Source organism: Corythoichthys intestinalis, chromosome 2, assembly GCF_030265065.1.
Source record: "Corythoichthys intestinalis isolate RoL2023-P3 chromosome 2, ASM3026506v1, whole genome shotgun sequence".
Taxonomy (NCBI): Eukaryota; Metazoa; Chordata; class Actinopteri; order Syngnathiformes; family Syngnathidae; genus Corythoichthys; species Corythoichthys intestinalis.
In genome coordinates, this window is record NC_080396.1 from 26,022,010 (window position 1) to 26,044,387 (window position 22,378).

The 22,378-nt window shown below is 43.2% G+C and overlaps 1 protein-coding gene across 10 annotated transcripts in view; it reads left to right on the forward strand.

The window, feature by feature from the left end:
* The first annotated feature begins 10,732 nt into the window (after nucleotides 1–10,732).
* tns1a (tensin 1a) overlaps nucleotides 10,733–22,378 on the forward strand; it is a 96,860-nt gene continuing 85,214 nt past the window's right edge. For 4 of the 10 annotated variants that reach the window (XM_057818039.1, XM_057818044.1, XM_057818046.1 and 1 more), the window contains exon 1: nucleotides 10,897–11,531. In XM_057818039.1, the coding sequence (XP_057674022.1) occupies nucleotides 11,436–11,531 (96 nt within the window). In that variant the 5' untranslated portion in view covers nucleotides 10,897–11,435. Of the gene's footprint in view, nucleotides 11,532–16,558; nucleotides 17,041–22,378 lie in introns of those variants that run through there. The other 6 variants (XM_057818041.1, XM_057818040.1, XM_057818042.1 and 3 more) reach the window with 6 other exon arrangements.

A 22,378-nucleotide genomic window follows, 5' to 3' on the forward strand; every position in this document is an offset into this window, starting at 1 on the left:
GAGAGGGCTCACCAGTGTCGTGCTGCAAACAGGCTACGTCCGTCACCACCGGTGAGTCAGAACCAGTCTTCTCATCTCTTCCCTGCTTCCTCACAGCCTACTATTGAGGAGGAGCCCATGCAGTTGGGAAGGGCCTGTTTGACTCCAGCGGAACGTGAACACTGAGACTACAGGGGCTCTGCATGTACTGTGCTAGCTCGGCGCACTCGGTTGACGCATGTCCAAGCCTGTCTTCCAGGTCTCCCTCGTCTCGAACCCCAAAAGACAAGGCTCACTCGGTCGGGGGTTCCGTGTGAGCCGCTTGTCTAACTCCCACTCCAGTAGAGCCAGGTTTCTCGTCACCCTCTCCTAGCAGGAGCGGACACTCTCCATTCCAGCGCTGATCGATTCTGGTGCCGATAGGACTTTTATTGAACGTTCTTATGCCCTAGAGGTTGGACTCCCTATCATGCCCCTGGAGGAGTCACTCTCAGCGTTCGCTTTGGATGGTCGTCCCATTACTCATCGGTGTGAGACTCTCACGCTCACTGTCTCAGGTAATCACGTGGAGAGAATCTGCCCCTATGTTATTGCCTCACCTGATGCGCCTTTCAATCTGATTCCTGGCTTTCATCCAGACCTTGGTTGGAACTCCATACACTGCATGTCTGTTGGAGTTCTGGCCGCAATCTGAGTTGGAGTATTTCTTGCCATGCCCGGTGCCTTCGGTCCGCTCAGACACCTTCCTTGGCCGAAAGGCCCAGCCCTGCTCCACCTGACCTCACCAAGGTTCCTTCTGAATACCATGACCTAGGTGAGGCCTTCAGTAAGGAGCGCGCTACTGACCCTACGACTGTGCCATCAAGCTCCGTCCTGGTGCTGAACTTCCCTCCAGTCGCCTCTACAACCTTTCTCCACCTGAGAAAGCAGCTATAAGCAGTTACATTAATGGGTGCCTGGCTGAAGGTCTCATACGCCCGTCAACATCTCCGGTGGCGGCCGGTTTCTTTTTCGTCAAGAAAAAGGGTGGGGATCTGAGGCCATGCATCGATTACAGACATCTCAACAACATCACTGTCAAGAACAAGTATCCACTTCCCCTCACGAGCTCAAATTTCGAACCCCTCGTCGGTGCTACCGTCTTTACCAAGTTGGACCTTCTGAATGCATACCACCTTGTCCTCATCCGGAAAGGTGATGAATGGAAGACGGCCTTCAAGATCCCCTGTGGGCACTATGAATACCTGGTTTTGCCCTTTGGCCTCACCAATGCCCCTGCTGTCTTCCAGGCACTTATGAATGACGTATTTGTGGTCCTTTACCTGGATGACATCCTGGTGTTTTCCCGGAGTCTTGAGGAGCATGTGCAACACGTCCGCTTGGTCATCCAGCGCCTTTTAGAGAACAGGCTTTTTATCAAGGCTGAAAAATGCGTTTTTCACGCTCCCTCCGTGGAATTCCTTGGACACATTGTGGAGGGTGGCTGCATCCGTCCTGACCCCCGCAAGATACAAGCAATCCTGAACTGGCCCTGACCAACAATCCGCAAGAAGCTCCAGGGGTTCCTAGGCTTTGCTAACTTTTATCGCCGTTTCATTCGGAACAACAGCCGCTTAGCCACCCCCCTCACTGGTCTCACCTCCACTCTATGCCCCTATATCTGGTCACCAGCAGCCGACGCCGCCTTTTCTGTTCTCGAGGAACGTTTCACTGCCGCCCCCGTCCTTGTCCATTCTGACCCTTCCAGGGCGTTCATAGTGGAGGTGGATGCTTCAGATGTGGGTATAGGGGCCGTCTTGTCCCAGCGTTCTGTGGAGGACCAGAAGCTGCACCCCTGTCCCTTCTCCCGCCGTTTGCAGCCGGCGGAGGTGAATTATGATATCGGGAATGGGGAGCTGTTTGCTGTAGTAGCTGCCTCCGAAGAGTGGTGCCACTGGCTAGAGGGCAGCGAGGAGCCCGTTGCTGTCTGGTCGGATCATAAGAACCTGACTTTCATCCGGGCTGTCAAATGCCTTAGCTTCCGCCAGGCATGGTGGCCACAATTCCTGGACCGCTTCAATTACACCCTTACTTACCGACCTGGTTCCAGCAACACCAAGGCTGATGCGTTGTCACGTCTCCATGCTCCCGAGGAGTCCTCTGCCGAACCTGTGTCCATCGTTCCTGCTTCTCGGATTGTAGGAGTAGTGACCCTGGACATTGAAGCCTAGGTTGAGCGGGCCCAACAGACTGAGCCTGGGCCCGGCAACGGTCCCCCCAACCGTCTCTTTGTACCTGACTCGATGCGTTCCCAGGTGCTTCTGTGGGCCCATACCAGCCAGTTTGCTTGCAATCCTGGGTACCAACGTACCATATCCTTCCTTAGCCGGCGGTTTTGGTGGCCGACCATGAGGGCGGACGTCCGGGAGTTCGTGGCTGCCTGTGACACTTGCTCCAGGACCAAGGCGTCTCACCGGGCACCAGCTGGGCTTCTATGTCCTCTTCCATTGCCCAATTGCCCTTGGTCTCATATTGCCGTTGACTTTGTGTCTGGTTTTCCATCTTCCCAGGGGAATACCGTTGTTCTCACGGTGGTGGACCGGTTTTCCAAGGCGGTGCATCTGGTGGCGTTGCCTACACTCCCTACCTCTTCTGAGACGACCAAACTCCTAACCCAGCATGTTTTCCGGCTCCATGGGTTTCCCTGTGACATCGTTTCGGACCGGGGGCCCCAATTCACATCTCAGGTCTGGCGTGCCTTCTGTAAAGGTATTGGCGCCACTGTTAGCCTTTCCTCTGGTTGTCAACCTCAGACCAACGGACAGGCTAAACGGACTAACCAGAGCCTAGAGTCCGCCCTCCGTTGCGTGTCTGCTCTCTACCCGACCTCCTGGATTAGGGATCTGCCTTGGGTGAAATATTCACTAAATGCCCTGTCCTGCTCCGCCACCGGCAGGTCCCCGTTCGAGGCCTCCCTGGGATACCAACCTCCCTTGTTTTCCCTCCAGGAGACCGAAGACTCGGTCCCCTCTGTCCAGGCCCATCAGCGCCATTGCTAACGGGTGTGGAAGGAGGTTCGCTTTGCCTAATTGCGTACCAACGTGCGCTCCTGCTGTGGGGCCAACCGTCGCCGTACTCCTGCCCCGGTATATCGGGCTGGGCAACGGGTCTACCTCTCCTCTGCCGACCTGCCGCTCCAAGTCTCATCCAAGAAGCTGGCTCCGCGGTATGTTGGCCCTTTCTCGATTGACAGCGTTCTGAGTCCCGCAGCTGTTCGTCTCAAGCTTCCTGCCTCCATGAAGCATGTGCATCTAGTTTTTCATGTCTCAAAGCCTGTCTCTGCGAGCCCTCTGATGCCCTCTGCCCCAGCTCTGCAGCCGCCACAGTTGGTTGAGGGACATCCCCAATGGAAGGTCCGGCGTCTGCTAAAGGTCCGGTGCCGCGGTCGGGTTTTCAATACCTGGCAGACTGGTAAGGTTACGGCCCGGAGGAACGTTGCTGGATCTCAAAGCGGCTCATCATGTGTCCCTCTCTCCTTCTGGATTTCTACAAGGCCAATCTTGATGCCCCTGGACGGCCGCCTGGGGCCGCCCCTCGGGGAAGGGGTACTGTTACAGCTCACTCACCTTCACCTCCTCACTGACTCTGCTGTGCACACCCGTCATCAATTTCCACACCTGCCTCCACTTCACAATCAACAGCCTGCCACTACAAAAGACCGTCTGCACGTCATTCAAAGCCAGAGCTTCACCTAACCTCACATTGTAAAGTACAGGCCACTCAATCGACCAAACTTTGACTCATTAATATCCTTTTTCTTCACAGCAACTCCAAGCCTTTCCAGCACTGCCAGAAAATCTACGGAGCCACAGCTTCTCACCGGTTTTTCCTCTTTTTTGTGTTCAATAAACACGCCCTCAGGCTGCTTCTGTTAACTGACTTCTCACTGCTGAGCTTTTGGGTCACATCCTCCAGCCAACGTAACAGCTTTTGTCTTTTCATGAAGTTGACTTGTCACCGTAACGTTGCTCAATTGCGGAGGCACCTTCAGGTAGCTCGCTGGTCTGCTGGGTGGTGAGTAAGACTAGGGTCTGTGGTGAAATTATGGCATCACAGGAAAAAGTGAAACGGGCAGAAGGCACACTAGAAAATTTTTTTCATTATTATTTAAAGACTTATTATGAACGGTTTTGTTCTTTTGTTTTATTGTTTTGTATATATATTTTTTTAATACTGCTATCAAATATTATTTGAATATTTTTTTTGACGCCTTTTTGGACACTGGTGCGCCCTTAGGCGGTTGCCTAAATCGCCTTATGGGAGCTGAAGGAGTTGACCGCTGAGCTAAAAGCCTGTACTGACAGCAAAGCTGACAGCATGATCTTTTGAAGACACTGGGAGTGAGATACTGTATTCCCAATTTGTTAGGTAACCGATTGCATTCTGTTAAATTTGTACAGATAAACTCAAGTTTTTGTTGTTGTCTTTTTTTTTTTAAGCCTTGTCTTTGGAGCCACGGATAGGACTTATTTTTCCAGTGTAGTTATGGTAAAAAAAATCTAGTAACCAGGGTTGCCTGATCAGAAAGACAAGTCTCCAGCACTAGCATATTGTAAAACCTGCCCAATTTAATCACTAAACAGCCCAAATTATCATTGACATTAAAAATAGAGCTGTATGAGGGGACGTTCCTATATATATTTTTGTATTATAACAAAATTTTTTAAAACGTCAACAGTGGGGGACACATTGAGTTCATCTCAAGTCTCTAATTTAAACGTTTCTTAAAACATTGAAGGCGACCCAGAGAGTGTTCTCACTTTGCCCTTCCATACCAAATTCTGAAGTGTATCCTGCGAAAAGTAAGCCCACATTTGATCAACATGCCTAATTCTCTCCCGCCCAGAGTCTTTGTGATGGCCCAGGTGGATGGGATCTCGTCCAATCTGGCAACACTGCTAGAAACAGATGAATCTAAAAATAATAATGCTGAGCAAATAATCACCAACATTTTTCTGAAACATTTGAACCAGAGAAGGATGAGTTAGCTTGGCAGAGACATTTGTTGTTACCTATTGCTTTCTGTATTTTTGTCAGCCTTCAGTTTTTTGCATTCTTTCTACTTATGGATGGGCAGTGTGACAGGCCAGTCAATCGAAGTCAGCAGTGATTATGCAAGTTGCTTTTGCTTAATGAGAATGATCAGCGCATTGCCAAGTGAGAGGTGCGTGCCATGGTAATTGTCTCTGAGGATATCCAGCAGTTGTATTTAGGGCCATATACTGGTATTCCGTTGGTTTGTATAAATTTAAGGACAATCATTCAGGTTACTTATTTATTCATATCCTTCATCATCCTTTGATTTTATGATCATTGTAACACACCACAAGGGCAAAAGTCCTTGTCCGAGCATTCTATTTACTGATTTTTCGAGCGAATGACTTATTTTACAACCCATACTATGACATTAAAGTAACATCCTGTGAAACACCACAGTAATTATAATGAATCAACTTGGAGAGTCCCTCAGAATTTTGGCACATGTAACTTTATTGGTGGATATTTTTACCTGAAACTTGTCAGACAGCCAGTGATGGGGTTCCCCAAATAGCAGATCAGACAAAAGGGTCGAAGAGGCATATTGGAAAAACAATGAAATCACACTTTTTTCTTTAATTTAAAGGCATCTGCCGGTAAGAGATTCTGACGGTATGATAACCATAAGCAAAAATATCACGGTTTCACGTTATCACGGTATTGCAATTGCAGCTCTAAAATGTGTTACTTTGAGATAACTGGGTTAAAAAAAACTTTTTTCTATTGAACATGATTTTTATTTTTCAAAAGATATTAGGAAATTGGATTGTATATAGTATAATGTTAAAATAAATAAATAAAATAAATTAAATATATATATATATTCTAACTAAAATTAAAATACCGTAAATGCAGTCCTTTTGGCGAGCGTAACCCCACAGCCACAGCTTAACATTATCATCAGAACAAAAATAATTTGGAATGGAATTATTTTCCATAAAAAGCACATGTGTATGACTTGTATCATATTTCCATTATACAAACACTTCTCAACACAGACAGTTGCCAGAGGGCAAAACACACGTTTTACCAACGCTAGACAGACTAAACACGCTGGAGCTAACTCTCGTAGCTGGTTGTGAACGTTCATGATAGTGTTTACCAACCTTTCATTTTGTATAAATGTGAAATCATATTGGAGGTATTGCTTCCTCAGCAACCACCCTCCGCAAACATGTTTTACATGTCGGTTGGCCCTCCTCCTCTAAGCTGTGGCCATCTGTAACTTTCTCTGTAGCCGAAATATTCCCATACCAGTGATTTTGTTTTTTTCGATGGGGGGAAAAGTTCAGGAGTTTCACCTCCTTCTGCCATCGTGTAGCACAACTGACTCACTGACACTGATCAACAACCAGTGGGGGACGGTTGAGCCTTGCAGCTACAAGCGAGGGATATCTGCCGGCATTTATGGTAGATATAAAATAGCTAACACCTTTGGGACAGTATGACGGAATTTTTTTACTGTTTTGAAACCGTGACGTTTTCATACCACGGTATACCTTGAAACCGGTTATCGGCACATGCCTAAAGGCAACATTGTTCGGGCTCCCTAATTGCAGAATGGATGTCAGACGATGGTCTGGCAACAGGTGTGAGTCATTGCAATCTTCTTAAGCCTACCTTTTGTTGCCATTCGTCGCCGGACTCACAGTTTCGGCTACCCTGTCAGTTGTATCCAGGATTCTTCTAGTATTTCGCTACTCTTGACACACCCGGCTAATCTGACCTTCTTGAGCTATCCCAGGATGCCTGAATCCTTGTCTGTACCATCGCCTGGTTGGTAGTCGTCACCCTGCCCTTGCCAGGGAAGACCCACCCTGCCTGCACGCCCGCTGCCGTTCCCACGCACGTTTCAATAAACCTTGTACATCAGGGTTCTTCATTTGATGCCACCTATCCTGTCGTGTTTTCCATGTCTTTGTCCCCTAACACACCTGAATCACGATTATGGGGCGGTTTACATGGTGACACTCCGAGAACACGACAAATTTCATGTTTGCATATACATTGTTCAGTCTTGGTTCTGTCTCCATTCAAACGATGTCGCAATTCCGTGTGAAAACGATGTAGTATTCATGCCAGGCCTTAGAGGGCAGTGCAGTTTTACAAGGCAACAGCCAATGATGCATTTCCTTGACAACAACCTCCTCAGCCCAGAAGACAACATACCGGCCCACTAGAAGGAATGGCATCCACGTGTTTTTTTTTCTTTTGCTGCAAAAGGCACAAAAACGCAAATATAAAATATGTTTGAATTAAATGATAAAAACAGTAAAAATAAAGCTGACATTCCACCATGTTTGATGTTTGGGATGTTTATCAGCAATGATTCCACATGCCCAAAGTGACGTGTGCGACTGTTGACGTCATCGGAGCGAGAGCATTCCATTCATATGGTTGCAGAACAATCCCCGCAATCGAATTGTTCCGCTTTGGAGGCCAGAATAAAAAGTTTGTGTCTTCGCCTTCAGTTTTTGCCATCACCGTGTAAAAGTGAGACCACTCCGCATTACAATCGTTGCGTCTTGGTGTCGCATATACGTCGCCCATACGTCATCAGCAAGATCTCCAGAAGCCTGATAATGACCCTGATTATTTGATTCAGGTGTGTTGGAGGAGGGAGACACGGAAAACACAACAGTAAAAGTGGCCTGAGGTCCGGATTTGGTGAACCATGTTGTATTCCCCTTATTGCCAGCTCTCGCTTGTCTGCTTTGGGATCCGTTCCCCAGCAGCTTCCTAACAAACATATCCCAAAAAGACATCAACTTCTCTGTGATCCATTTTAACAAAAATGTTGGTGCTTTGTACTCAGATTGAGGTGGCTATTTCAACTACACTACACATTTTCGACAGACTGCCACTGGGAAATCTTGTCAAAAATAAAAGAAAATTGCGTTCTGCAACACCAAATATGTCGAAGTAAAATATCTTCTTAAACTTTTCATTATTGTTAGTGAAAAGGCTCATCTCCAAACAGTTAAAACAATGAACACCCAAGCCCAGCACAACAATACAATACTATTTACACTTACAGATAGGCTTGCACAGAAATATCTTTACTAAGATGATTTGGGGAAAATATAGGTGCTTAAGATGTACAGTGGGGCAAGTATTTAGTCAACCACTAATTGTACAAGTTCTCCCACTTGAAAATATTAGAGACGCCTGTAATTGCCAACATGGGTAAACCTCAACCATGAGAGAAAGAATGTGGGAAAAAAAAAAAAAAAAAATCACATTGTTTGATTTTTAAAGAATTTATTTGCGGTGGAAAATATGTATTGGAAAATGAACTTTTGGTATTGACCAAATACTTATCTCAATACTTTGTTATGTACCCCTTTGTTGGCAATAACGGAGGCCAAACGTTTTCTGTAACTCTTCACAAGCTTTTCACACATTGTTGCTGGTATTTTGGCCCATTCTTCCATGCAGATCTCCTCTAGAGCAGTGATGTTTGGGGCTGTCATTGGGCAACACGGACTTTTAACTCCGTCCACAGATTTTCTATGGGGTTGCGATCTGGAGACTGGCTAGGCCACTCCAGGACCTTGAAATGCTTCTTACGAAGCCACTCCGTTGTTGCCCTGGCTGTGTGTTTGGGATCATTGTCATGCTGAAAGACCCAGCCACGTCTCATCTTCAATGCCCTTGCTGATGGAAGGAGATTTTCACTTAAAATCTCTCGATACATGGTCCCATTTATTCTTTCCTTTACATAGATTAGTCGTCCTGGTCCCTTTGCAGAAAAACAGCCCCAAAGCATGATGTTTCCACCCCCGTGCTTCACAGAGGGTATGGTGTTCTTTGGACGCAATTCAGTATTCTTTCTCCTCCAAACACGAGAACCTGTGTTTCTACCAAAAAGTTCTATTTTGGTTTCATCTGACCATAACGCATTCTCCCAGTCCTCTTCTGGATCATCGAAATGCTCTCTAGCGGACCGCAGACAGGCCTGGACGTGTACTTCCTTCAGCAGGGGGACGCGTCAGGCAGTGCAGAATTTGAGTCCCTGGCGGCGCATTGTGTTACTGATAGAAGCCTTTGTTACTGTGGTCCCAGCTCTCTGTAGGTCATTCACTAGGTCCCCTCGTTTGGTTCTGGGATTTTTGCTCACCGTTCTTGTTATCATTTTCACGCCACGGTGTGAGATCTTGCATGGAGCCCCAGATCGTGGGAGATTATCAGTGGTCTTGTATGTCTTCCATTTTCTAATAATTGCTCCCACAGTTGATTTCTTTACACCAAGCTTTACCTATTGCAGATTCAGTCTTCCCAGCCTGGTGCAGGTCTACAATTTTGTCTCTGGTGTCGTTCAACAGCTCTTTGGTCTTGGCCATAGTGGAGTTTGGAGTGTGACTGACTGAGATTGTGGACAGGTGTATTTTATACCGATAATGAGTTAAAACAGGTGCCATTAATACAGGTAAGGAGTGGAGCCTCGTTAGACCTCGTTAGAAGAAGCTCGACCTCTTTGACAGACGGAAATCTTGCTTGTTTGTAGGTGACCACATACTTATTTTCCACTCTAATTTGGAAATAAATTCTTTAAAAATCAAACAATGTGATTTTCTGTTTTTTTCCACATTCTGTCTCTCATGGATGAGGTTTACCCATGTTGACAATTACAGGCCTATCTAATCTTTTCAAGTAGGAGAACTTGCACAATTGGAGGTTGACTAAATACTTATTTGCCCACTGTACTTTTATTTGTATTGTCCATCTCTTGGAATAGTTTTGAATCGCAATATGCACGTTAGCTCAAGATGTCTTCCTAATGCCAGTGCAAAACATACGTAGTTTTATTTCCACATGTTTCCATATGGGCTACCATTTTGCCCCTAGTACCTAAGCCTCCTACACATTTCACACCTCCCTGCAGGCTAGTTGTGGTCCTCCATGCACTTTTGTATCTGCCTTGCTCACTGCTTTGATGTGTTGTGATTGCGTTGGTGTAGTGGTGACGCCGGCGGTGGTGCACTGGGTCGGGCTGGGAAAGGGGGAAGAGAAAAGCGTTCTGCAGTGAAAATGTGCTCCTACTGAAGCGTAGAGAGACTGCAGCGCCAGTCAAGAGCCTGTGCACCACCTGCAGTCCTATGCTCGTGTGTGTTAGTGTGCTACTGAATGTGTGTCTGTGAGTGTGTAAATGACAGAAGGGTGGATAATCAACCAAGACACAATGATTCAATAGCTCTCTCCTCGCTCCTTTCCATTCAGCCCAATTCTGCTCACACACCACTATCATCTCGCTGCGCTCGGAGTCTGTTTATGTGTGCACATTGCGCATACTGGCGTATGTGCGTTTTCATCGGTACTCTCCGCTCTCCAAGCACTCTCTTCCCGCCTGTATCTTGTTTTTGTCATTCCTCTTCCCTCTGGATGTCTCCCATACATCTTGACTCATCCCATCACTCTTTCTTTTCATTCCATCACTTCTTCACGTATAACCCGTTAATGTGCGTCATCGCTTCAGCTACACTCAAATACAAAGTATGTACTTTAAACACTTGCTTTGTTATTCCTGTGTTCTCATTTTCCAGCAATCTGTTTCCCTTTTCTACCAATGCTTCGTTTCCCAATGCACCCCCATTTTCCATACACACTTTTTTGCTCCAATCCACCCCCTCCCCTTGCTAGCTGAGTAAGTGCTGCAGCATCACTGCATGTGTGTGTCTGTGTGTGTGTTAGAGAGAGAGAGAGAGAGAGGGAGGAAAAGAGAGGGAGCAGCAACGTGTAACTGTGAGAGCGAAACGCACCGGGAATCCTGAGCCTAGAGGGGAGCCGTGCGATGAGAGGGAGGCTCTTCAGCCTGTGGATGTATGTGCCAGGACAGCATTTTTTTTACGTTATTTTTTTTTTCTTTTGCCCAAGGCGTGTGCGGTGTGTGTGAGGGAGAAGACAGTGAGTGTGGGGCATGCTTATATAGGTGTATAACAGTCCAGTCGATTAGTGGCGGACTATTTGCATTATGCAGCCGCCGATGCTTATGACATTTAGACTGATCTAGACTGGCTTGGGAGACAGAGAGGACCGTTGATGGATGGATAGACAGGAAGACAGTTTTTATGGCTTTAGGTTGTGCTTAATCAACAAACCAAGGGATCATGCCCATTTTGGGGATATTAGTGTCTCTACACAGACCCCGTGTTGTCTCCCATGCAGAATGGAATTTGCAGTCATACAACCATAGTCCAAATTTGCTGAAATGGAAAACCATTCAATAATTTCAGATATTAGGCCTGGCCTGGGAAATTATTGCTTGTGTGGGGTATTTTATTTATTTTGACTTTGTTCTTTTTCGCGGAGGGTTACAGGATCCTTCCTTGGAGTCGAGCCGGAAATAAGGGGCTCGCAGACAAGAAGGGACAAACGTAGGCATGGCTCGCCTCAACTGGTGCCTAGCTGCCGTCATCAGCTGGGGCAAGTTCCTCTTCGCATGCTTCTTTCCGCTGCGGGGGTTCAAGCAAGACAAGGTAAGACTCCTTCAAGGCTGAGGAGGGATTTAAGGGATTGGATGATTAGAAGACCCTTTCCTTTGCAAATCTTGATCATTGGCTTCCTCTCATCATCATTCCCCATTCATGTCCTCCCAAAAGCCAATAAACTGATTGCGCAGAAAACATGGAGATACGGCATTATCTTAATGAAACTAATGATTAAGTGCATATGGAAAAGCTTGACCAAAACATGTGAATGGTTTGAAAGCGTTTAGGGGGTGCAGGGTGGTCATGCAGGAACCTCAGTTTATGATGGCCCCTCTGAGTGCTGATTCAAGGTCAGTGTTACATTTGAACATAGTCTCCAGGCAGCTGCTCCACATAAAGATAGACTCAAATTTTGGATTCCCCACCTGGGTTCGCTATAGTCATTGTCGTCAAATGGACAATCTGGGTGAACAGGGTCACCTTTCAATCACAGATTGCAGTCCCATATCATCTGCATTGCCCGTCATGCTGATGGTAGAAGACATTTATCTGTTTGCCATGTTTTGCCATGGCACACATGCTTGAGCAATAAAGGCCAGAAGGAGTTGATGGAATGGTTTTGGCTCTCTGCACACTCTATTGGTAATCAAGAGATACACAACCTTTTTGGCTGTTTGTACGACATAGTGTAATGATGTGTCTTAGTCAGGTGGCCAAATACCCTTTTTGCCTTTCACGCACTCAAAGTCGCAGACTTATGTGAGAACTGCAAACACTTTGAGCTAATCCTCTAAAGGACTGCATCACAAAGAGAAATGTTTGTTTTCCTATGTGAGACTAAATGATTCTCATTGCCCCTCTTATTTCAGTCGTATGGCAAATTTTGCATATGGATTGTTATTAGTCAATCCAAACCTTTCCAACTTTAGTTAATAAGATGCTAAATATGAATATAGGGGGATGCTTTGTAGAGTGCAGTGCTGCAGCCGCCCATCACAACCAGCCCCAACACCCTCCTACTAGCACCAAAATCCAACCTCCCAATCCCCCACCCGTCCCCCCACACTCAATTGCCGCAGCTCCTTATCTCTACACCCGCGCTCAATCCCAGCGCGCTTGTGTGTGTGTATTTGAGTGTCTGTATAAACGTTTTGCATGAGGACGTCGCTGGCTTGTTGAGCAGCTCTTGTACAAGCTTGTTCGTTAAAATTGGTGGGAAGTTTTGCGATTTCATCAAACCTAAACATTGCTACACTTTTCAGATAATTTATGCGTTTGGGAGTGCAATAAAAATTGGGTGCAATGATGTAACACTCCTAGCCCCCTCCCTCTAGTCTAGTTTGATGGCTCCAGCTGCAGTGCCAGAGCTCATCATGTGACTGACTGGGAGGTGAAAGTGGAGAGGTAAGGCTCCGTGTCTTCCCCTCTGAGGACTACTGTGAGCTGTTCAGTTTCCATGGCAACCAAGCTCACACGGTCCCAGGCCTGGGTTATGGCAGGAGATGGCGTAACAGGGAGACGAGAGGGAGAGGTGGAGGACCGATGATGTGCAGAGATTTTTTTCGTTGCTATGGTGACGCCGTGGTAGCACATACATCTGGAGTGCTTTCTGTTCATTTTCCAATCATCTTTATCTTGTTTTCCTTCTCTAACATTCAGGTACTTGCTTTTCATTTGAAATTATAACCTTTTCTTTTATTGAGTTTTTTATGTTATCATTTACAGGTAGGTGAAGTATTCCTACAGTTTTAAAGCAACCAACATTAATTTGAAATGTAGACATTCAGTTTAAAAAAAAAAAAACTTTAGTAAAAATATGACATTGATCACAACTCAGGAATTGCAAAAATTTCATGTTGAATGTCACTTATCAGGGGATCTTCTAAGGTTGCGTGTTGGCCGGATACTATTCGAGTGCTTTACCAAGGACTTGTTGCAAGGCAATCGCAAATCCTTCTGAATGCAATAATATTTTTAGTTATATTATTTATTATTAAAATTTACCAAGGTGCTAAGAAACTTTCCTTCAAAAATTCTTGAGTTGCTTTCGCAGTTTGAGGCTGTTTGGGGCCAGTTTTGAAGCATCTAGCGTTACGTGTCATCTATTTGCAAAAAAAAAAAAAAGTTTTGTAAATTTTTGTAAATTATTGTATGTAATCAAGGGCGTAGGTTTACATAGGGACGGTAGGGATGTAACACTACCAACTTTTTAGGATGCTCAAGTTGTCCCCACCAACTTTTATGCAACATTATTTGCTTAATGACTTCAATTATATAGGTAATTTAGATTGCCTTCCCATGATGTAAGAATAGAATTAACGGAACAGTTATTAAGTGAATTAGAGTACTTTCAATATGTTCAGACTTATATTGACCCCTTTTCACTTGCTGAATGTCTTAGTCCATTCATCCCCCCTCAAACGCGTTTGATTGGCTGGTGACTTAACCCCTTCCCGACACACACACATTCACAGCCAGTGTTCTGTCAAAATTTTCACCCTGATAATATGTTGCTCCCAAAGCTTTTGTGGTGGTGAATAAGCACTCTCAATTTTATCCAAAGGTGCTAAACAAACAAATTAGATCATAAACATACACGTGCAACATGAATATGGCATAAATAAATGCTTAAAGACACTGCGAAGACGTTATCAGATAAGTTGTGTGCAGCCACATGGCAAGATGTGTCTGATGACAACTTTACTACATGTCCATCCATGATCAAACGTAATTAATATATTCCTTTCTTTAGCTAAAGTTTGTTGTGTTTACTTTGGAACAGCTGCATTCGGGCCATTCTTAACATTACGCGCATGCGCAGAACTGTTTGTTTTTAGCACATCTGGATAGTAAAGAGATGAATAAAAAGTTTGTGTTTCTTGTGTATGTTAATATAATTTGTGTTCAAATTAGGGCTGTCAAACGATTAAAATTTTTAATCGAGTTAATCACAGCTTAAAAATTGATTAATCGTACTTAATCGCAATTCAAACCATCTATAAAATATGACATATTTTTCTGTAAATTATTGTTGGAATGGAAAGATAAGACACAAGACGGATATATACATTCAACACATAAGTACTGTATTTGTTTACTATAACAATAAATCAACAAGATGGCATTAACATTAACATTCTGTCAAAGCGATCCATGGATAGAAAGACTTGTAGTTCTTAAAGGATAAATGTTAGTACAAGTTATAGAAATTTTGTATTGAAACCCCTCTTAATGTTTTCGTTTTAATAAAATTTGTAAAATTTTCAATCAAAAAAATAAACAAATAGCTCGCCATTGTTGATGTCAATAATTACACAATGCTCATTGTCCTTAAACCCATAAATTCAGTCGCACCAAAGCGCCAGCAGAGGGAGACAAAAAACACAAGTAACAAATGGACATGTCACTTTGCTGTCATTTTAATCTGTTTGAGCGGGGCATGTGCGTTAATTGTGTCAAATATTTTAACGTGATTAATTTAAAAAATTAATTACCGCCCGTTAACGTGATAATTTTGACAGCCCTAGTTCAAATACGGCAATTTAGATGTGCTAATGAAATTCAGACACTTATTCTGGAAGTTTTCAAAATGTTTCTTTAGTAGTTTTTGAAAACAAAGGTTTGAATCCAACGGTGTACCACCGAAACCAACACATATGCACTGCAAAACCCCACCACCTTAAAACTGTGAGAAAAAAAACCTCCCTTGTTTTCAGTGTAAATCTACTAGAAATAAGTGAAATTATCTGCCAGTGCTCCAAGTAAATTTTACTCACTTAGATTTCTTGCAACAAGAAAAATACAAACATTTTCATATTAAAAAAAACTTGTTTGTCAGAAATATTCTTAATTCAAGAATATTGTTGAAAACATTACTTGAAAGCATTTTTTTCTTGATCTAGATGAAAAATGACCGAGTTTTAGATGTATGGCCTTGATAAGAACAAATACTTTAGTAATTTTTACTCAAAATAAGTGGAAGAATCTGACACATTAATCTGTTAACTAGCCTCTAACACTCAAAACAAGATGGAGAAAATTATTCGACTAGATTTAAGAAAAAATATCAGATAAAGACATTATAAATTTGCAGTTTGAGAGTTCTTATAAGTCAATATGGATTTATTTTGCATTAATCATTTAGCCTATGAATTAATTAGGTTCATATTAGTGAGAAACGTAGCCCTGACCCCCCGTTCACCCAATCTGTTTGGTCTTATTAATGTCCCGTCCCCAGAAAAAAGTGTACATGCAGGTTATACTGTTATATCGTCTCTACCAATATTGAGACCAAACTTACACCCTTATAATATATACAGCTGTATGCAGGAGACTACCATTCTGCACGGACCCTCTGAGAGTTTGCTTGAGGCCACTAGAGGCTGCTAGCAAGCCAGAATGGAACGTTTATCCAAAAGAAAGTAATACTGTAGCTGTCAAGTATCACAAGTATGCTCCAATTCATTTCACAGCATAGTCATTAGCTTTCAAAAAGTTTCCTGTTAGTTGCTATCATGTTTGCTGTGTAAAGAATACAGTTCATATATAGGCACACACACATGCAGATGCACACGCACGCAGATACACACTCAGATTGTGTGTCAGGTTCACCTCTGGACCGAGGTAACTGTTATAGTGCAAATGATGAAGTGCAGCCGCGATCAATAGAGGGTGTTTTCTCAAAATGAATCGGCTCTCAGCCTTTTATGGATCTAACTGTTCTGTGATGATATGTGCCTATTGACACAATGTTGATTCATTACTTGCCTTTTTATTGACATTCAGAAAGCCGACCCCTCACACTAATGATATTTTTTAACTTCTACATAGTGCATGTACAAGTGTGAGTACATGCACTCAAGTTGTAGCTCATTTCAGATGTTGCAACTGAAAATGATCACCCTCCAAATGACAAAACATCGAAATATTTGTTCACAAGATTTGACCTGCAAAGATTGTATGCATTTATTTTCAGTTCAGTTGCAGAAAACTGTCATCTCTGTCACCTATATTTTCAGCTGTCTACACTGCTAGGGCGGGGAGGAGGGGGTAATGTGAACTTTTAAATGAAACATCTGTCTGCCACAGTAACTTGTGCCATTTTGGATTGTGAAGGAAACAAGGTACGGTGATTAAGGGAGTTGAGGAGGAGGGGAGTGGACCTTGAGACAGTCAAATAAGAACACATCTCCTGTCCCACTTTCCCCCCTTTTCCCTTCGCGGACTAAAATCGGACCAGTTGACAAAGCGGATGGCAGAAGCGGCGGAGGCAAGGAGAGTAAGAGAGCAAAGCATGGGAAGGATGGGGCTCCTGCGGTGTTAGACCGACTGATCATTCCAGTCTGCATTATTGGTGCTTCTCACATCTGCCATGGATCTGAATTGCCATCGGACCATAAAAAACACTGCTGGGAATATCTGGGAAGATTCTGGATTTGTTGTGTGAGCTGGAAAGCGCTCATTTTTTTGGGTCAAGATGCCCTCTGTTTCTTTGTCTCTGCCCTCTGCTCTGGCTGGACGGGCTAAGACATGGGTCTGTCTCTCCTGCATGCTTTGGGTAAGACATTTTGTTCAGTCTCAGGGTCTTTTATTGCTTAATGGATTGCTGATGGAAAGACTAATAATCTTTTCAATTTGTCATGGTGTGGGAGTAAGAGGATTTGCATTTGTTTTTTAAGGCACCCTGGATACTTAAATATTTATTCAGTATTTTATTTGATTTTTTGTCTGCCCTGATTGTCAATTCCAAAACTTGCATCTTCTGGCCAACGCTAATCCAGTTGCTGCTTGGTGGTGACTCTCACCGGTGTGTCCAGGCAGCCACTGCTCTGAAAGCTATTTCTGTTCTCTCCTGTATAATTTAATCTGCTTCGCTTTTCCTCCTATGTGGGACTGGCTGAGTATGATGGGAAGCAGGACATGCACCACAATGACTCTTCATGTTTGACAAGAACATAAAGATCTGCCCACAGTGATGTACCCATTTATACTTGGTAATTCTGAAACTGGTTCTGTTCAGCCCACATTACCCACCCTTTCAAACATCTTAATTTTGGCTTTCCATTATTTTTAATTGTGAGAATTTGAATACATATGTTGCTTTTTATCTTTAGGTGTGCACGCACGTTACATGACGAGGTGTCCAGCGAGACTTCTGCCCTACTTATGAGTCTTGCAGTAGATGAGAGAGCTATTTAGATGCGAGTGAAAAATCTCCCGTGCAGTGTGAATGTTAAGAGACTTTATTAAGGCAAAATCTAACATTAGTTGCCATTATACTCACAAGAAATAAAGATGAAAATTGAAGAAAAGACCTCAAGAGTTGAGAGGAGTAAAACACAGGAGTGACGTGCAAGAGGCTGGTTCTAAGAAAGCTCCCCAAATATATGCTATTAATGATTTATCAGGCCCATGCACAGGGAGTGAATATTAGATGTGACACGCTGACGGAAGCAGTGTTCCTACAGTAGCATGTGTGTGCTCATTGCTAGCTGGTGAAGTATATATATATATATATTTTTTTTAAATATCATCTAAAACCTTCCCATCATTGCTCCATCCTAATACACAGCTGGAGGCTCACCTGTATGCCAGATCTCTCATGTCTTCAGTTGTCTAACAGAGTCCCCTATTGACTCAGCCAAATCCCAGGAGAGCTGTGAAAATCAATCAGGCTTTGATTGGACTTTAACTGCTGAGCTACACCTTGAGTTTTGTTTGCTTACGTCTGTTTATGATGTGCACGTTTGTAGCCCATTGCACTCTGGAACGACTAATGTGCTGCTTATCAATCACCCATTGAGTGTTGCAGACAACAACTTATGCTTTCTATAGATCCAAAAAAAATCTAAAAAAATATATATAATGAATGATCGGTCATGCCTGGCAAAGAAAAACAAGATATATTTAAGTGAAAAGAAGTTGATAAAGAAAATATGCACACGTGAAATATGTGTTTTTTTTTTTTAGATTTTGATATTCTTACATTAGCTCACGTTTAAATTTTGTTTTCTGTGGAAGTTCTTTCTCCTGTCTTAGATCATTTATACAGTGGTACCTCGACACACGAACCTTGATAGCTGACCAACGTTGAAAAGATGTTGGATCAACATTCCGCTGTTGATCTTATATCGTTGAATCAGTGGTGTTACCAGGATGCCAGGTGTGGGCGGGCATTAGTCTTAACTTACCTTAAAAAAAAGCTACAATGCTCAAGTAGGTCGAAATCCAGCGTAGGGCTACTGCACCTTAAAACATGTTTTGTTTTCTCCTTGAGATAACTGTGTAAAGACACCACCGTGTAAAGACAAATTCCATAATACACTATGTGCGCCCCCTAGCAGTCATTCCTTGTCCCGCTGACGCATTGAGCCCTACTTTGACCCCCTCAGAATGCTTCAAAACTTACCAAACTCAACAACCAGGTGATCACTGGTGAAAACTTTGATAGAATGTAAACAACAACAAAAATAATAATAATAATAATCAAAAATGCATAAATGTGTGTAGCGCCCCCTTGGAACAAAACCAACATTTCTTATCTATTTATTTATTTATTTATTTATTTTTAGGTTAAAGAGGAAGTAACAACGCAAAGGTTAAAACTTAGAACACATCAGTACTATATGAATGCGATACCATACGCGGTGCCCAGACTGCCAATAGTACTATATCTAGTTTTCTTTGGGAGGGCACAGCATGTCCGTGGGTGGGCACTGCCCCCCCCCCTGCCCCCGGTAACGGCCCTGCATTGAATCAACGTTGACAACCGACGTTGATTTGTCATCACTTTTGCACCCTCAAATAATAGAGCTGGCTGAAGTGGCCGGGGAGAGGGAAGTCTAGGCTTCCCTGCTAAAGCCGCTGCCCCCGCGACACGACCCCGGACTAAGCGGAAGATGATGGATGGATGGATGGATGGATGGATGGATGGATGGATGGATGGATGGATGGATGGATGGATGGAATAATGGAATAATGTTGTTTCAACGTTGAAATCTTTACAAAACCCAAACGTCATTTCGATTATGAATAATACTGGAACAACGCTGAATCAATGTTATGCGTTCCTTCATTTTCAACCATGACGCTATTATTGCTTACAAATTTGACTTCATTTAGAGGTCCTGCTTTATTTATACAGACAGAAGAAACAGCTAGGCAGACCAATAAAAATCTATACTGAATAACTAATAAGAATTAAAACTTTTCTAGATTTAGAATTATTTTTAACACCACTCAGTAACCATTTCAAACTTAAGCCTCCTCTTCAATCTGACGAGCTTAGCTACGAACCCTGCCACCAACGCGGTCTGGGGCATAGCGTAGCCACTTATGCACAACAGCAGCGAATGCATATTTTGACAAATGCATTCCCATCTGCTACTTCCGTGAATCTAAAGAATAGAAACTAAACAGCATTCACAGTTAATTCATATCAAGGAATTCAAGCAGATATCATGGCTTAGTTTAACATACTTCAGTATTTTCTGATAAAGTGAGTTTCTCAACCAATCTCAAACCAAATTAGGGCTACATGTGGGAACGGACCTAGCTACAGTACGATGGAAAAATGCCCGCACTGTCTTGGTGTTTAATTAATCGATTTAGACAAGGCTTGATTGTGTAATATCAAGTGATTTTAGCACTTGAATTGGAAAAGGAATTTAAGTTTGCCTGGACTTCTACTTAGCTAATATCCATTCTAAGTAGGTCGCTGCTTGAATGCCAATCACATCAAATGCACAGTTTCTTATAATTTTGGCACTTTTGTCATATTTTGTCAGGCAAAGGGGTTTTATATACAAGTAATAATGACAAACACTGTTCTTTTTACCGTAAGACATAATTGCTGTTAAAGGCTCTGAAAAAGCGCAGAAGGCTTACCTTTAAATATGGCTATCCTTAAATGAAAATCCGCCCGTCGCTGATTGGTCCACTCCACTGTCTGTTTGCTGTGGCTTGCTCTGCCCTGGGAATTTGATCCAAGGAAAAGTCGTCAGACTCTATAACTGTAACAGTGGTGAGTCTGGAGTTCCAGGCTATCACAACACAGCTCACCGTATCCTCCTCTACCTACACACCTGCCGTCTCCTCCGACCTCCGTTTGTCAGCAAGTAAATTTCTTATTCATAATTTATTTGTTTTACATTTGCCTAATTTAATGCATTTGTTAAATTAGACAACACGGTTCAGTGTATCCTCTTCTACCTGCACACGTTCTGTCTCCTCCAACCTCTGTTCGCCAATAAAAACCTTTTCTTATTTCCTATTTATTTACAAGTGATTTGTTTTGCTTTGTGTAATTGCTATTTTTTAATTGTACCTGCAGTATTTGTTAAGGAACTGGCATAGGTTTTGGGGCTGTGGAACAAATTAATCGAATTATAATGTACAGTGGGGCAAATAAGTAATTAGTCAACCACCACTTGTGCAAGTTCTTCTTCTTGAAAATATTAGAGAGGCCTGTAATTGTCAACATGGGTAAACCTCAACCATGAGAGACAGAATGTGAAAAAAAAACAAACAGAAAATCACATTGTTTGATTTTTTAAAAAATTATTTCCAAATTAGTGTGGAAAATAAGTATTTGGTCACCTACAAACAAGCATGATTTCTGGCTTTCAAAGAGGTCTAACTTCTAACGAGGTCTAACGAGGGCTAATGAGGCTCCACTCGTTACCTGTATTAATGCCACCTGTTTTAAGTCATTATCGTTATAAAAGACATCTGCCCACAACTCCAGTCAGTCACACTCCAAACTCTACTATGGCCAAGACCAAAGAGCTGTCGAAGGACACCTGAGACAAAATTGTAGATCTGCACCAGGCTGGGAAGACTGAATCTGCAATAGGTAAAACACTTGGTGTAAAGAAATCAACTGTTGGAGCAATTATTAGAAAATGGAAGACATACAAGACCACTGATAATCTCCCTTGATCTGGGGCTCCATGCAAGATCTCACCCCGTGGCGTCAAAATGATGAAAAGAACGGTGATCAAAAATCCCAGAACTACACGGGGGGGGACATAGTGAATGACCTACAGAGAGCTGGGACCACAGTAACAAAGGCTACTATCAGTAACACAATGCGCCGCCAGGGACTCAAATCCTGCACTGCCTGACGTGTCCCCCTGCTGAAGAAAGTACACGTCCAGGCCCGTCTGCGGTTCGCTAAAGAGCATTTGGATGATCCAGAAGAGGACTGGGAGAATGTGTTATGGTCAGATGGAACCAAAATAGAACTTTTTGGTAGAAACACAGGTTCTCTTGTTTGGAGGAAAAAGAATACTGAATTGCATCATAACCACTGTGAAGCATGGGGGTGGAAACATCATGCTTTGGGGCTGTTTTTCTGCAAAGGGACCAGGACGACTGATCTGTGTAAACGAAAGAGTGAATGGCAACAGCAACAGTGTGTGAAAAGCTGTTGAAGAGTTACAGAAAACGTTTGGCCTCCGTTATTGCCAACAAAGGGTACATAACAAAGTATTGAGATGAACTTTTGGTATCGACCAAATACTTCTTTTCCACCATGATTTCCATGTTGACAATTACAGGCCTCTCTAATATTTTCAAGTGGGAGAACTTGCACAATTAGTGGTTGACTAAATACTTATTTGCCCCACTGTATTTTTTGGGGGAAATCCCTTTCGACATACGACCATTTTGACATGCAACCCAGGTCCTGGAACTAATTAAATTCATTTGTCGATGTAATGTACAATTCTCAAACAGGTTTGAGAATACGTTTTCCAGCTGTGCATTACGAAAGGAGGTGGTTTCATATTCTTTAGCAAATCAAAGTCATGAACTATAAGGGGAGGAAAAGAAGGATCTTTCTGCTAATTAAGACTGAAATAAACCAACACCTGCAAAATTCCTGAATAAATGTG